We start from the raw sequence: 16,329 nt of genomic DNA on the forward strand, positions 1-16,329 counted from the left end.
TGAATGAGAGTAATGATGGTGACCAACAGCTAGAAGAACATTCTGGGTCCACAGACACAGAAATGTTTGAAATAGAGGAAGACAGTATTGTAACTGAGGAGCAAACTGAAGTTGCTTCAGATGAACAGCAACATGATAGTTTAGATGATCTTGTTGAAACTGTGTCAATATGTTCTTTCATTCATCACATGCGCTGTGTTGTGCATACGCTACAGCTGGCTATAAGAGACAGTCTGCAAGAAGGACATGCTGCTGCACTGATTGGCAAGGTGAGAAAATTGGCTACTGTTGCCAGAACCCCTAAAGTTGACTCAATTTTGAAGAGACGTGCTGGAAAAGGGGCAATTATTGATCAAGCCACACGATGGGGCAGTACTTACTTAATGATTCAGCGCTTGGTTGAACTGAAAACCTTTCTTGTAGACATGGCTAACCCTCAACTGACGCTAAATGAAAGTCAGTGGAATCAGGTGACTGAGCTGGAAAAATTGCTAGAGCACCCATTTACAGTGACTAAAAAATTACAAGCAGAGGACTTAACTCCAGGTATTTTCTTAAAGGAGTGGAAGAACCTGATGTTTCGCCTGTCCCAAAGAGGAGGGTTAATTGCAAGTGGCATTGCTACATCAATGAAACGGAGAGAGGAGCTACTATTACAAAATAACATTCTTTTGGCAGCTGTTTATGTAGACCCAATGCATCGGATTCTTCTAGATGATCAACAGCTAAGTAAAGCTGTTTGAAATAGCAGTAAGGATGAAAGGGTTGCAGAACAGTCAGGAGGAACAAGAAGAATTTGGTCGTCCTGCCACATCTTCACCCTCATCATCAACTGATGAAGAATTTAATTTCGAAAAATATTTGGATCACAAAGACCATGCAAAGCGTTCCCGCATAGAAGAAGAGTCATCCCCATCAAGGAACACAGCCAGTACATTTCAGCAGAATTTTTCATGTGCACTAAAAGAAATTGAGAAATTTGACCGTTCATCAAAAATAACAGTGCAACAAGCGATTCCTCTGTATCCTGACATTGTCAGAGATGTTGCCCGAGTGGTTACTGCTTTGCCACCAACACAAGTTAGTGAAGAGAGGTTGTTCTCTGCTCTCAAAATAATTAGATCAGATTTGAGGGCATCCATGAAGGAGGATCTGACAGAGGCAATACTTTTTCTGAGGACAAATTTATAGATTTCTTCTTATTAACTGCATTAAAAGTGTTTATTGCATATTTACTTACAGTTTAGAAAAGTTTGTAAATGTTATTTGCTATATTCTAATTGTATTCTAATAAATGTAGTTTTTGCTCTAAGTGGTCTGATTACTTATATGATGATGAGAAACTGAATAAGCACGATGTTTAATATTTTACAACAGTAAATTTGTTGTTATGAATTGGCCATTTATGAAGGAGTCGGAGTCGGAGCCGGAGTCGGAGCCTGATAAAATCCAGGAGTCGGAGTCGGAGTCGCAACTGTGGCTTACCGACTCCACAGCCCTGCATTGAGCAGCCCTATAGATGATGATGGGAGAGAACTGACCGACTGAATGAGCCCTAAGGGTGTGTGCACACGTTGTGGATTCTGCTGCGGAATTTTCCACACGGATTTGTCTAAGGGTATGTGCACACGCTGCGGATTCTGCTGTGGATCCACAGCAGTTCCGCAGGCAGTGTACAGTATAATGTTATCCTATGGGTTTTCAAATCTGCAGTGCACATGTCAATTCTTTCTGCGAATTCCGCTGCGGTTTGACACCTATTCCATTGTTCAGGTGTCAAACCGCAGGGGAAAACCGCTGGCCAGTCCGCAGGTCACTTTACCTGCGGTTTTACCTGTGGATCCACACGGAAAAATCTGCAGCGTGTGCACTTTTCTGCTGATTAGCCTGCGGTTTTCCCCTGCGGTTTGACACCTGTAATGAAGCAGGTGCTAAACTGCTGCGGAATCCGCACAAATAATTGACATGCTGCGATGTTGAAACCGCAGAAAAATCCGCAACGTGTGCACTGCGGTTTTCATTTTACATAGATTAAAATGGTACTGTACAACGCAGCAGAAACTGCTGAGGATCCGCAGGGCCAAATCCGCTGTGGATCCGCAGCAGAATCTGCAACGTGTGCACACACCCTTAGGCTACTTTCACACTTGCGCCGGTGCGGGCCCGTCGCAATGCGTCGGGCTGACGTACCGACACACGTTGTGAAAGATTTGCATAACGGGGGCAGCGGATGCAGTTTTTCAACGCATCCGCTGCCCCATTGTAATGTCCAGGGAGGAGGGGGTGGAGTTTCGGCAGCACATGCGCGGTCGAAAATGGCGGGCACGACGCTCAAAAAAACGTTACATGTAACGTTTTTTTGTGCGTCGAGGCCGCCAAAACACGACGCATCCGTCGCACGATGGATGCGACGTGTGTCCATACGTCGCAATGCGTCGCTAATGCAAGTCTATGGAGAAAAACCGCATCCTGCGGGCAACTTTGCAGGATGCGTTTTTTCTCCACAACGGCGCATTGCTACGTCCGTCGGTCGACGCTAGTGTGAAAGTAGCCTTACACATAACCATGCCATCCTGGCTCACACAGGAGTGACTATTGCCATACGCGGTAGCTAGACCATAAGGATACGACAGCAGCTCCAGCATGGCTGCTCCAGAACCAGTGAGGGAACATGTCCCATCCCTGCTGCACAGCTAGGAAATGTCTCCTGGGACCTGTCAGCCATTTGTCACCTATGTCTATCCCTATTCTATGCCCTGAGGGGTGACCCTGGCACACTAACCGCGCCATTTTCTGTTCCTTCTATTCTCCTGAGGGCTCCCAGGTGCTGCGCACACACCGGCCGCCGTACGTGCCTGTGGGGACCACATACACATCCTCACTCGCCCATTGTCAGCCACCACCATACTTGCCTGCTGCGCTCGGGGCTTGTAAGCTGGCTCGCTTTTTGAAAGGTGATTTGCTTGCGGCCATGGTGGCTGGCAGTCCGTATCCCACAGTGCAGGGGCCGTGTGTGGGTCTGTGTGTGGGCGATCTCTGTGTGCCCGAGCAGTGCACGCTTCAAGTATGGGTACAGTTGGTACCGCAGGCTCCTCCTTCCCTGCAAGCAACAGTGTGCTGACTGAGGGGATCCACGCAGAATGGAGTCATCATGCTCGACATGTCGTGGACTCGTGGGGAATGTGTGTGGCCAACGGTTCTCTGATATCTGATATCATATCATTGCAAAATGGCTGTTTTATTGTGAATTTCTTCTCTTGCTTTTATACTGCGAGACCCAATCAAATAAAAATGGCTGTTTCCTCCTTCTAGGATATGTCCTCGAGTCAAAATGTCCAAAGAAGTGCTGCTCTCCATGTTCACCAATGTCTTACTCTGACCACAAATCCTGCATGATTATGGGGGATGTTCCATAGGAACAGTCGTTCCACGATAATTGCGCAGTGTAAACAGGTTCCTGGTCACGCGGTCAGAATGCTGGTTCATGAGGTGAATTGGGCTTATGGCTGCCATAAAAATCGCTATTCCTAGATTATCCGCCTGTGTAAGTCCAGTGCCGCCGAGAACAGTGACAACTATGTGCACAGAACGATCTATCACTGATCGTTCTGTGCATTGGGACCGCGGCCGGCTATTGAAGGACCGTCAACCAGCGGTCATTTTTGGCCACAGAACGTATAGTCTAAACTGGCCCTATATGATTTGCATCGGAAAACCAGCCCTATACTACCCGTGGCAAAACGTTTGGTCGTCAGGTGATCAGCAGTTTGTTTACCACACAGAATTTTCAGGAAATGAGTGTTCCTTAGAACTCCTTGTTCCCTTGAATTGTGCAGGGTAAATGCACCCTTAGGGTACGTGCACACGCTGCGGAATCCGCTGCGGATTAATCCACACGGATTTAGCAAAAATCGCAGATAATCCGCAGGTCCAAAGACCTGCGGATTATCTGCGGTTTTGCCTGCGGTTTGGTCCTGCGGATTCACCATCTCCACAATGGTGGAGATAGGAACCCGCAGCGGTTTCCGCAGAAAGAATTGACATGCAATTCTTTCTGCGGATTCAAAACCGCAGCAAATCCGCGCGGTTTTTTCCGCAGTGTCAGCACAGCGGTTTTTGATTCCCATAGGGAATCATGGCACTGTACACTGCAGCAGAAACTGCTGCGGGTCCGCAGCGGCCAAAACCGCTGCGGAACCGCAGCAAAATCCGCAGCGTGTGCACACAGCCTAAGCCTTCCAAAGCATCATTTCACCTAACAAACAAGCATGTTGCATGCTTGGTGCGTGACTAAAATCCCGGCTTTGATGCAGATGCAGGCTCACCACCGGAGCCCACATCACAGCGTGGGATCTGACCTTGGACGTACTACTGCGTCCAAGGTCAGAAAGGGGTTAAACAGACCACTCAGTCCAAGGAAATAATGGGACAAATGAACAGCCTCACAGACTATTATAGGTACAAGTGCTAAACTCGTATAGCACTCATACAAGAAAGACCGTAGTGTGAATGAGCACCTAGGCTACATTCACTCAGCCATGTGGTACCATCTGATAGAAATGGACAGATTTCTTTCTCAAGTATCCTGTCTTTTTTCATCACTGAAGCATGTTTTTTTTTTTATCAATTCACGCGTAGCAATTGATCAATAAAAACAGATGACACCATGGTGGAACTATGAAGTACACAGTCTGTCTTCTGTGTGGATCCATATAGACTCTAATGGCCGAGTCTGTTCTGCAAAGAATAGGACATGCTCGGAGTCTCACGGACTGGATCAATATAGTGCGACTGGGCCGTGTACTGACCGAGAAAAAAAGCGTACAGCACTACCGTGTCACATCAGTGTGTGAACGCAGCCTTGGGTGAAGTTCACACGAGCATATAAGAAAATCGTCCAGTAGAAAACGGACGATTTGCCATCTATATTGTCATTCGTATGGCATCTGTTTCTATACATCAGCAGTTAATACGATTTATAAGACCAAATACAGTTTGCTATATTAAGAATTGCAACACATCCTTAAAATAGGATGCAATACAGACAATCCATATGGGATCATTTTGTTGTTTTTTCCCACAAGACCATGATGCAATCAGTCCGTGTGAAAAAAAACGGTCATCAGAACAGTCCAATTGAATAACATTGGTAATATTAGTTTCCACGCACAAGTTTTTTCACTGACAGCACTCAGACCGAAAATACGATTATGTGAATATACCCTTATACTGATGGAAAAAATGTAGAGTTGGATGCATTAGAGAGTCCTTCAGCATCGCTAATAAGTAGAGTTGAGCAAAACAGGTCGGCCAGATTCATAAGTCGCCGACTTATGGCAAAGTCGGGTTTCGCCGACCGAAACCCAAACACAGCGTGAAGTCGGCCATGCGGTCGGCAAAACGAGCGCCAAAGTCGGATTTCCCAGAATGCTTGCACGTGACTTTTTTCAGCCACTGAGCAAGGACGTACACTGTGGGCAAAGAGATGACATGTGCAGTGTCGAGAGAGAGAGAGTCTTCACACACTTTAAAAAAGCGGTCCGGCATGTAGGTGTGTTTACTGTCCTCCACTCCCTGCCGACTTTTCTTCCCCATTGACTTGGGTTTCGTGTTTCTGTCGGACCTTCGACTTTTCACGATAGTCGGCCGATTTCGATGGACTCAACTTTTGAGAAAGTTGGGTTTCATGAAATCCGACTCGACCCTAAAAAAAGGCAAAGTTGTTCATCTCTACTAATGATTAGTGTAGTAAGTACTACAGAGCTCAATAGGTGGTAGCCATCATGGCCATGTTTATGTTGGTGGCAGAGGCGTAGCTAGGGTTTTGGTTCAGGGGGGCGAAACTCCTGAGTGGGCCCCTAAACAGAGAACCTCAGCAGATGACCGCGCTGTTGCCAAAAATAATAATAATCTTTATATAGCGCTAACATATTCCGCAGCGCTTTACAGTTTGCACACATTATCATCACTGTCCCCAATGGGGCTCACAATCTAAATTCCCTATCAGTAGGTCTTTGGAATGAATCCAAAGTAGCCAGAGGAAACCCACACAAACACGGGGAGACCATACAAACTCCTTGCAGATGTTGTCCTTGGTGGGATTCGAACCCAGGACTCCAGCACTGCAAGGCTGCAATGCCATCCACTGAGCCACCGTGATTTTATTATATATATATATATATATATATATATATATATATATATATACACACACACACACACACACACACACACACACACACACACACACACACACACACACACACACACACACACACACACACACTATATTCCATTATTGCAGCGTCAGTGCGGACCCCCAGTGCGCGCTGCAATAATGGAAGAGAGAGCGTCACATGATGCTCCCTCTCCCATCATTACTCTCTTCCTCTGACACACAGCGGGTGCGCGATGACATCACTTCATCGCTTCCCTGCTGTGTGCCGGTCTGACTGCAACACAGCTCCTAACATCAGAGCAGAGCCGCCGCCGAAATCAGCGTGGGAGCGAGGAGAAGAGTCAAGTATAGTTGTTTTTTTTTTAATTTATATAGTGAGTAGTGTTGAGCATTCCGATACCGCAAGTATCGGGTATCGGCCGATATTAGCGGTATCGGAATTCCGATACTTAATTCCGATACTTTTTTCATATCGGATTCCGGGATCGGAATCGGAATAGGAAGTTCCCATCATGCTATGAGCCTGCTTGCTTTGATTAAGCCAATGGGAATCCTCCGAAGTGTGGGCACATCCTGTTAGGCATGTAGGCATGTTAACTATTGGCATGGCTGTGATTGGCTGCCGAAATGATGTCATGATGCACTATAAAAGCCACCGCAGCCGCCATTTCTGGTCACTCTGCTGTGAATTCAGTTAGGGACAGGCTGCTGTAGAAGACTGTGAGGGACAGTTAGAAATAGCGATTCCACCAAACATCTAGTGCTTTACCCAGGCTACATAAACCACCACTGTAGCGTTCTTTGCCCTAGCAGCAGTGTTCACAGCTGTCTGCAAGGGCTGTGTGAGTGCAGCTCACGCTGTGGAGTGGGTCCTGCAGCCACGTCAGGCTGTAGGCCACCCAGTGTGATCACTGCTGCCTCATACATCTTTTATTTTTTGAGCTGCATTTTTTAAATAATTTCAATCTAGTGTGCTTCCATCCGTATCCATATACGTTGGTTGCAAACACTAGTAGTAGACAGCGGAGCCTTTCTGCAGCCTTTCAGTGCTAGTGTCCACTTTGCTGCACTGTTCACGGCTGTCTGAGAGGTCTCTGACTGTGTGTGAGTGCAGCTCACGCTGAGTAGTGTGTCCTGCAGCTACGTCTGGCTGTAGGACGCTCAGCGTGCGTCACTGCCTCACACATATTTTTATTTGAGTGCAGCTCATTTTTTCTTCTATTAGTGTGCATCCATCCGTCTCCATCTACGGTGGTTGCAAACACTATATAGGAGTACACAGCGGAGCCTTTCTGCAGCCTGTCAGTGCCAGTGCCCACTTAGCTGCACTGTTGACGGCTGTCTGAGAGGTCTCTGACTGTGTGTGAGTGCAGCTCACGCTGAGTAGAGTGTCCTGCAGCTACGTCTGGTTGTAGGACGCTCAACGTGCGTCACTGCCTCACACATATTTGTCTTTGAGTGCAGCTCATTTTTTCTTCTCCTATTAGTGTGCATCCATCCGTATCCATCAACATTGGTTGGTTGCAAACACTATATAGGAGTAGATAGAGGAGCCTTTTTTTCTGGCTTGTGCCCTGCCGGCGCAGCCAGATTAGTATTACCCAATTTTTTGGGAGCCTCATCTTTTGCATTGTAGGTTACCTGCCTGCATTGTAATAGCTCCAAAAAGTTGGTGATACTATCAGTTTCAATTCTTTGTTCTCATACTTTGAGTTTGTTTCAAACAAAGAAACCACATAAAAAGTTCACCAAACACTACATTTTGAACTTGTGTAGGCCACATCAGCTCCTATTAAAGTCTAGTCCACACACACACACTTCATAAAATTAGTGTTTCTTGTACCTGTAACCAGCTGTTCAGGAATAAGCACACTAAGGCCCCCCTTTGTACTTTTTTGCCTATCTTAAGCAGTCTTGCAAGATGAAGAAGGCAGGGAGTAAGGCGCGGGGGCGTGGGCGTGGGCGTGGAGTTTCAGCAGGGAGAGGACGTGGGGATTCTGCAGGGAGAGGACGTGGGGATTCTACAGGTAGAGGACGTGGGGATTCTGGGCCTGCTGCGGGCACCAGTGGATCAGCATCCCCCAGTTTTAGCAGGCAACAGTCCTTTATGCGCAGCTTTGTAGGACCTCAACGTACCCCACTGCTGCGGGAGGAACAAATTGAAGCCGTTGTCGGATGGATGGCAGCTAACGCATCGACTTCAATTACTTCCGCATCCTCTCAGGGTCAGAGCACCGAAGAGCAACCATCTGTCTCTTCACCACCTGCCAAAGTGCCCAGGCAGTCAGAGAGACATGGACAGGAGCCATCACAGTCTCTACTTCTGTTCTCGGAATCTGTTGGCTTGGAAAGAGGGGGCCAGCCAAGCAGCATTCCTGAATGTGAAGAAGAGGGAGTATGCAGTGATGCGCAACTTCTTTGTCCCTCTGAATCTGAAGAGGCGAGTGGGCCAGTGCCTATGGTCAGCACACCTCACTACGCATCAGATGATGACGAGACTCAGTTGCCACTTTCTGGTGCGTACGGTGCTGGCGAGACAACCCCGGAGAAGCAGCTGTTTGAAGAGGGGAGGGAAGATGATGAGGTCCTTGACCCATCATGGCGTGAGCAACAGGAAGGTGGTGGTAGCAGCTCTGAGGAAGAGATTCCCCTACCGGCCAAAACAGGAGGCAGAGGGAGGGGGAAGACTTGGTTGCCTGTACCCTCCACTTCGGCACCCGTTAGGAGCATTCCTCCTTCCAAAGGCAAACCGGGCGCTCACAAGAGTTGCAGTGCGTGGTCCTTTTTTGACACAGTTGCAGATGACATTTGCTTTGTCAAATGCAAGCTGTGTCATCAGAGAGTCAAAAGAGGGAGAAATGTCAGCAACCTCAATACCACAAATATGTGGAAACATGTGCGCACCAAGCACGAGTTGGAGTTGCAGAGACACCCTGAAGACGTAGGCCAACGTACAGCACCACCTACCACCTCTTCAGTTCGTGTTGGGCCCTCTTCCTCCAGCTCACACACTGCTGGTTCGGCTTCCTCACAGGATCGCCAAGGAAGAACCTCTGCCACTGTTGTCCGGAGACCCTGTCAGATTCCACCCATAACAGCACGTTCCCATCCATCACAGCCATCGGTAGCACAGGCATGGGATAAAAGGCGCCCTTACTCGGCAAACCATCCCCGAGCACAGTCTCTGAATGCTGGCATTGCCAAACTTCTGGCAGTTGAAATGCTGTCATTCAGGCTGGTGGACACTGACACCTTCCGGGACTTAATGGCATTGGCAGTCCCCCAATACAACGTGCCCAGCCGCTTTTATTTCAGCAGGCGAGCCGTCCCTGCCCTGCAGAAACATGTTGAGGGCAAAATAAAACATGCGCTACTAAACGCCGTTAGTAGCAAGGTCCACCTGACCACCGATGCGTGGACCAGTAACCATGGACAGGGACGATACCTTTCCCTCACTGCCCACTGGGTCAATGTTGTGGAGCCGGGTACGGATCTGGAGAGTGGCGCTGTACGTGTACTTCCAACGCCACGGATTGCAGGACTCCAGTCTGTACACATAGACTCCTCCTCCTACTCAAGTTCCTCAGAAACAGCAGAGCAGGAGCCTGTTACGACCGATATGAGCACAGCCGTGGCCAAACGTCAACAGGCTGTACTCAAATTAATTTCTTTGGGGAATCGAAGCCACACAGCGCAGGAGCTCTGGAATGCTATCAAGCTGGAGAGCGATGTGTGGTTTGGGCCAGCGAATCTCCAGCCGGGCTTGGTAGTGTGTGACAATGGCCGAAATCTGGTGGCAGCTCTTGGCCTAGGCAACCTCACACACATCCCATGTCTGGCACATGTTCTTAACTTGGTCGTGCAGAGCTTTCTGAGGGACTATCCGGATCTTGATGCACTGTTACACAAGGTCCGCATAGAGTGCGCTCACTTGCGACGTTCCAGCACGGCAAGATCGCGCCTCGCTGCTCTGCAGCGACGATTTGGCCTTCCGGAACATCGCATCATATGTGACCTACCCACCCGGTGGAATTCAACGTTACATATGTTGGAGCGGTTGTGTGAGCAGCAGGCAGCAGTCATGGAGTACCAGCTGCATCAGGCGCAAACAAGTCGCACTGTGCGCCGTTCACACTTCAGCACCATTGAGTGGGCCTCTATGAAGGACATCTGCCTCGTTTTGCGTGCCTTCGATGAATCCACGCGGATGGCGAGTGCAGATGATGCACTAGTCAGCATGACTGTCCCCCTTATCTGCCTGCTTCAACAAACACTGCAAGCACTAAGGGATGAGGTTTCAGAAGAGGTGGAGGATGAGGAGTCCCAAATGCCATCTGCTTCTGGACAGTCTGCGCTACGTGTTTCCTCACAAAGGCCTAGGCAGGGGACACTTTGTGAGGAGGATGAGGAGGAGTCGATGGAGGAGGAAGACATCTCTCCAGAGGAGGGAGGTACACAAACCTCTACTCAGTATGTACAGCGAGGGTGGGGTGATGCAGAGCAGGTCGAGGTCACGCCTCAAACAGGGGACAGCGGTTCTTTGGCAGTTGGGAGTCTGCAGCACATGGTTGATTTCATGCTGCAGTGCCTGAGAAATGACCGCCGCATCGCCCACATTCTCGTCTCGGCTGATTATTGGGTGTACACCCTCCTAGATCCTCGCTACCGGGACAGCGTACAAAGGCTCATACCAACGTTGAACCGGGAGCGTAAAATGCGGGAGTACGAAGAGTCACTGGTGCAGTCCATAATGTTTTCCATTCCACCCGACAGCATTGTTGCTAGTGCTTTACAAAGCAGCTCTGTGCGTCGAGGCAGTGGAGGAAACTCTGCACAAAGAGGGAGCAGAGGCAGTGCCGCAGCACAAGGCAAGACCACTATGGCCCAAATGTGGCAAAGTTTTGTGTGTCCACCACAATTGTCTACACCATCAGCGACGCCTCGAGTCAGCAGGAGGCAACGCTTCCGTCAGATGGTGTCAGACTACATGTCTTGCCCTGTCGCTGTACTCCCAGATGGCTCTTCCCCCTTCAAGTTTTGGGTCTCTAAGCTGGATACATGGCCAGAGCTTAGCCAGTATGCATTGGAGGTGCTGGCTTGCCCTGCTGCCAGTGTATTATCGGAACGTGTCTTTAGTGCCGCAGGTGGTGTACTAACAGACCGTCGCACGCGACTATCTTCCGATAATGTTGACCGGCTGACTTTTCTGAAAATGAACAAGGCCTGGATCTCCAAAGACTTTGCCATTCCTCTTACAGACTAAATTAGTGGTTGGCAACTGTATCCAGGTCTGCTGGTGTGTTCATTTTTCTACCACCTGAACTATAATCCCTGTGCTTCAACACAGCCAGTTGTCGCTCAGATGTGTCGTCTGCACAGAGAAACACACTAGCTCCTGTGTTACTGGGGTTCAGTAATGCCAGCTGATCCCCTGCTGTGTGGACGGCAGAGTCTCCAGCTCCATCAACATTCAAACCACTACTGATTTTTAACCGTGCCCAACTTAGGTCTCTGGCTCCACTGTCTCTACTATTTCCCCTGACCTCCAACCCCGCCATCTACATCTCTGAAGTGGCGTCAGCACAATCTACACTTGTTCCTGTGTTCCTGTGGCTCAGTCCCATCAGTTTATCCCCTGATGTGTGTCCGGCAAGGTCTCCTGCTCTGTCCACATTCCCATAACCAGTAGTGGGAATGAGGACAGAGCTGGCGAACTTGCCGGACAAACATCAGGGGATCAACTGATGGGACTGAGCACCAGTAACACAGGAACAAGTGTAGATTGTGCTGACGCCACTTCAGAGATGTAGCTGGCGGGGTTGGAGGCCAGGGTAAATAGTAGAGACAGTGGAGCCAGAGGCCTAAGTGGAGCATGGTTAGAATCAGTAGTAGTCCACAACCTCCATAAAAACCGATGCCCATTGGCCTCTGCATGCGGCATGCGTAATCCTGGGCTCCAACAGCGTCAGTTGGTGTTCAGAAGTGTCGTCTCCACAGAGCCAAACACATTCGTTCAAGTGTTAGTGGGGTTCAGCACTGCCAGCTGTTCCCCTGCTGTGGAGATGGCAAGTCTCCTGCTGCCTTCACCTGCCAAAATCCAGTAGGCCCCAGCCTGCTCCTCGCCTAATCCTGGGCTCCAACAGCGTCAGTTGGTGTTCAGAAGTGTCGTCTCCACAGAGCCAAACACATTCGTTCAAGTGTTAGTGGGGTTCAGCACTGTCAGCTGATCCCCTGCTGTGGAGATGGCAAGTCTCCTGCTGCCTTCACCTGCCAAAATCCAGTAGGCCCCAGCCTGCTCCTCGCCTAATCCTGGGCTCCAACAGCGTCAGTTGGTGTTCAGAAGTGTCGTCTCCACAGAGCCAAACACATTCGTTCAAGTGTTAGTGGGGTTCAGCACTGTCAGCTGTTCCCCTGCTGTGGAGATGGCAAGTCTCCTGCTGCATTCACCTGCCAAAATCCAGTAGGCCCCAGCCTGCTCCTCGCCTAATCCTGGTCTCCAACAGCGTCAGTTGGTGTTCAGAAGTGTCGTCTCCACAGAGCCAAACACATTCGTTCAAGTGTTAGTGGGGTTCAGCACTGTCAGCTGATCCCCTGCTGTGGAGATGGCAAGTCTCCTGCTGCATTCACCTGCCAAAATCCAGTAGGCCCCAGCCTGCTCCTCGCCTAATCCTGGGCTCCAACAGCGTCAGTTGGTGTTCAGAAGTGTCGTCTCCACAGAGCCAAACACATTCGTTCAAGTGTTAGTGGGGTTCAGCACTGTCAGCTGTTCCCCTGCTGTGGAGATGGCAAGTCTCCTGCTGCATTCACCTGCCAAAATCCAGTAGGCCCCAGCCTGCTCCTCGCCTAATCCTGGGCTCCAACAGCGTCAGTTGGTGTTCAGAAGTGTCGTCTCCACAGAGCCAAACACATTCGTTCAAGTGTTAGTGGGGTTCAGCACTGTCAGCTGTTCCCCTGCTGTGGAGATGGCAAGTCTCCTGCTGCATTCACCTGCCAAAATCCAGTAGGCCCCAGCCTGCTCCTCGCCTAATCCTGGGCTCCAACAGCGTCAGTTGGTGTTCAGAAGTGTCGTCTCCACAGAGCCAAACACATTCGTTCAAGTGTTAGTGGGGTTCAGCACTGTCAGCTGATCCCCTGCTGTGGAGATGGCAAGTCTCCTGCTGCATTCACCTGCCAAAATCCAGTAGGCCCCAGCCTGCTCCTCGCCTAATCCTGGGCTCCAACAGCGTCAGTTGGTGTTCAGAAGTGTCATCTCCACAGAGCCAAACACATTCGTTCAAGTGTTAGTGGGGTTCAGCACTGTCAGCTGTTCCCCTGCTGTGGAGATGGCAAGTCTCCTGCTGCCTTCACCTGCCAAAATCCAGTAGGCCCCAGCCTGCTCCTCGCCTAATCCTGGGCTCCAACAGCGTCAGTTGGTGTTCAGAAGTGTCGTCTCCACAGAGCCAAACACATTCGTTCAAGTGTTAGTGGGGTTCAGCACTGTCAGCTGTTCCCCTGCTGTGGAGATGGCAAGTCTCCTGCTGCCTTCACCTGCCAAAATCCAGTAGGCCCCAGCCTGCTCCTCGCCTAATCCTGGGCTCCAACAGCGTCAGTTGGTGTTCAGAAGTGTCGTCTCCACAGAGCCAAACACATTCGTTCAAGTGTTAGTGGGGTTCAGCACTGTCAGCTGTTCCCCTGCTGTGGAGATGGCAAGTCTCCTGCTGCATTCACCTGCCAAAATCCAGTAGGCCCCAGCCTGCTCCTCGCCTAATCCTGGGCTCCAACAGCGTCAGTTGGTGTTCAGAAGTGTCGTCTCCACAGAGCCAAACACATTCGTTCAAGTGTTAGTGGGGTTCAGCACTGCCAGCTGTTCCCCTGCTGTGGAGATGGCAGTCTCTCCTGCTGTCTCCGCATTACAAAGACAGTAGGCCTCTGCCTACACCCTCCTATTTCCTGGGCTTCAACACAGCCAGTTGTAGCTCGGAAGTGCCGTCCACACGGAAAGAGACACTTGCTCCCGTGTCTCAGTGGGGTTCAGTAACGTCAGCTGATCCCCTGCTGTGTGGATGGCAGTCTCTCCTGCTGTCACCTCATTCAAAATACAGTAGGCCTCTGCCTACACCCTCCTATTTCCTGGGCTTCAACACAGCCAGTTGTAGCTCGGAAGTGCCGTCCACACGGAAAGAGACACTTGCTCCCGTGTCTCAGTGGGGTTCAGTAACGTCAGCTGATCCCCTGCTGTGTGGATGGCAGTCTCTCCTGCTGTCACCTCATTCAAAATACAGTAGGCCTCTGCCTACACCCTCCTATTTCCTGGGCTTCAACACAGCCAGTTGTAGTTCGGAAGTGCCGTCCACACGGAAAGAGACACTTGCTCCCGTGTCTCAGTGGGGTTCAGTAACGTCAGCTGATCCCCTGCTGTGTGGATGGCAGTCTCTCCTGCTGTCACCTCTTTCAAAATACAGTAGGCCTCTGCCTACACCCTCCTATTTCCTGGGCTTCAACACAGCCAGTTGTAGTTCGGAAGTGCCGTCCACACGGAAAGAGACACTTGCTCCCGTGTCTCAGTGGGGTTCAGTAACGTCAGCTGATCCCCTGCTGTGTGGATGGCAGTCTCTCCTGCTGTCACCTCATTCAAAATACAGTAGGCCTCTGCCTACACCCTCCTATTTCCTGGGCTTCAACACAGCCAGTTGTAGTTCGGAAGTGCCGTCCACACGGAAAGAGACACTTGCTCCCGTGTCTCAGTGGGGTTCAGTAACGTCAGCTGATCCCCTGCTGTGTGGATGGCAGTCTCTCCTGCTGTCACCTCATTCAAAATACAGTAGGCCTCTGCCTACACCCTCCTATTTCCTGGGCTTCAACACAGCCAGTTGTAGTTCGGAAGTGCCGTCCACACGGAAAGAGACACTTGCTCCCGTGTCTCAGTGGGGTTCAGTAACGTCAGCTGATCCCCTGCTGTGTGGATGGCAGTCTCTCCTGCTGTCACCTCATTCAAAATACAGTAGGCCTCTGCCTACACCCTCCTATTTCCTGGGCTTCAACACAGCCAGTTGTAGTTCGGAAGTGCCGTCCACACGGAAAGAGACACTTGCTCCCGTGTCTCAGTGGGGTTCAGTAACGTCAGCTGATCCCCTGCTGTGTGGATGGCAGTCTCTCCTGCTGTCACCTCATTCAAAATACAGTAGGCCTCTGCCTACACCATCCTATTTCCTGGGCTTCAACACAGCCAGTTGTAGTTCGGAAGTGCCGTCCACACGGAAAGAGACACTTGCTCCCGTGTCTCAGTGGGGTTCAGTAACGTCAGCTGATCCCCTGCTGTGTGGATGGCAGTCTCTCCTGCTGTCACCTCATTCAAAATACAGTAGGCCTCTGCCTACACCATCCTATTTCCTGGGCTTCAACACAGCCAGTTGTAGTTCGGAAGTGCCGTCCACACGGAAAGAGACACTTGCTCCCGTGTCTCAGTGGGGTTCAGTAACGTCAGCTGATCCCCTGCTGTGTGGATGGCAGTCTCTCCTGCTGTCACCTCTTTCAAAATACAGTAGGCCTCTGCCTACACCCTCCTATTTCCTGGGCTTCAACACAGCCAGTTGTAGTTCGGAAGTGCCGTCCACACGGAAAGAGACACTTGCTCCCGTGTCTCAGTGGGGTTCAGTAACGTCAGCTGATCCCCTGCTGTGTGGATGGCAGTCTCTCCTGCTGTCACCTCATTCAAAATACAGTAGGCCTCTGCCTACACCCTCCTATTTCCTGGGCTTCAACACAGCCAGTTGTAGTTCGGAAGTGCCGTCCACACGGAAAGAGACACTTGCTCCCGTGTCTCAGTGGGGTTCAGTAACGTCAGCTGATCCCCTGCTGTGTGGATGGCAGTCTCTCCTGCTGTCACCTCATTCAAAATACAGTAGGCCTCTGCCTACACCCTCCTATTTCCTGGGCTTCAACACAGCCAGTTGTAGTTCGGAAGTGCCGTCCACACGGAAAGAGACACTTGCTCCCGTGTCTCAGTGGGGTTCAGTAACGTCAGCTGATCCCCTGCTTTGTGGATGGCAGTCTCTCCTGCTGTCACCTCATTCAAAATACAGTAGGCCTCTGCCTACACCCTCCTATTTCCTGGGCTTCAACACAGCCAGTTGTAGTTCGGAAGTGCCGTCCACACGGAAAGAGACACTTGC

The 16,329-nt window shown here is 50.3% G+C and overlaps 1 protein-coding gene across 2 annotated transcripts in view; it reads right to left on the reverse strand.

Annotated features, from left to right (window-relative positions):
- Window positions 1–16,329, reverse strand: part of AMPD2 (adenosine monophosphate deaminase 2) — a 213,174-nt gene that overhangs the window by 179,324 nt on the left and 17,521 nt on the right. Inside the window, exon 1 of one of the 2 annotated variants that reach the window (XM_073542450.1) lies at window positions 2,913–3,141. The exons of the other annotated variant lie outside the window; for it this stretch is intronic. Within the exon in view, the coding sequence (XP_073398551.1) occupies window positions 2,913–2,973 (61 nt within the window). The 5' untranslated portion in view covers window positions 2,974–3,141. Of the gene's footprint in view, window positions 1–2,912; window positions 3,142–16,329 lie in introns of those variants that run through there. 2 annotated transcript variants of the gene reach the window in all.

This window comes from Dendrobates tinctorius, unplaced genomic scaffold, assembly GCF_039654945.1.
Source record: "Dendrobates tinctorius isolate UK_male_01 unplaced genomic scaffold, ASM3965494v1 ptg000127l, whole genome shotgun sequence".
In the NCBI taxonomy this organism is placed as follows: domain Eukaryota; kingdom Metazoa; phylum Chordata; class Amphibia; order Anura; family Dendrobatidae; genus Dendrobates; species Dendrobates tinctorius.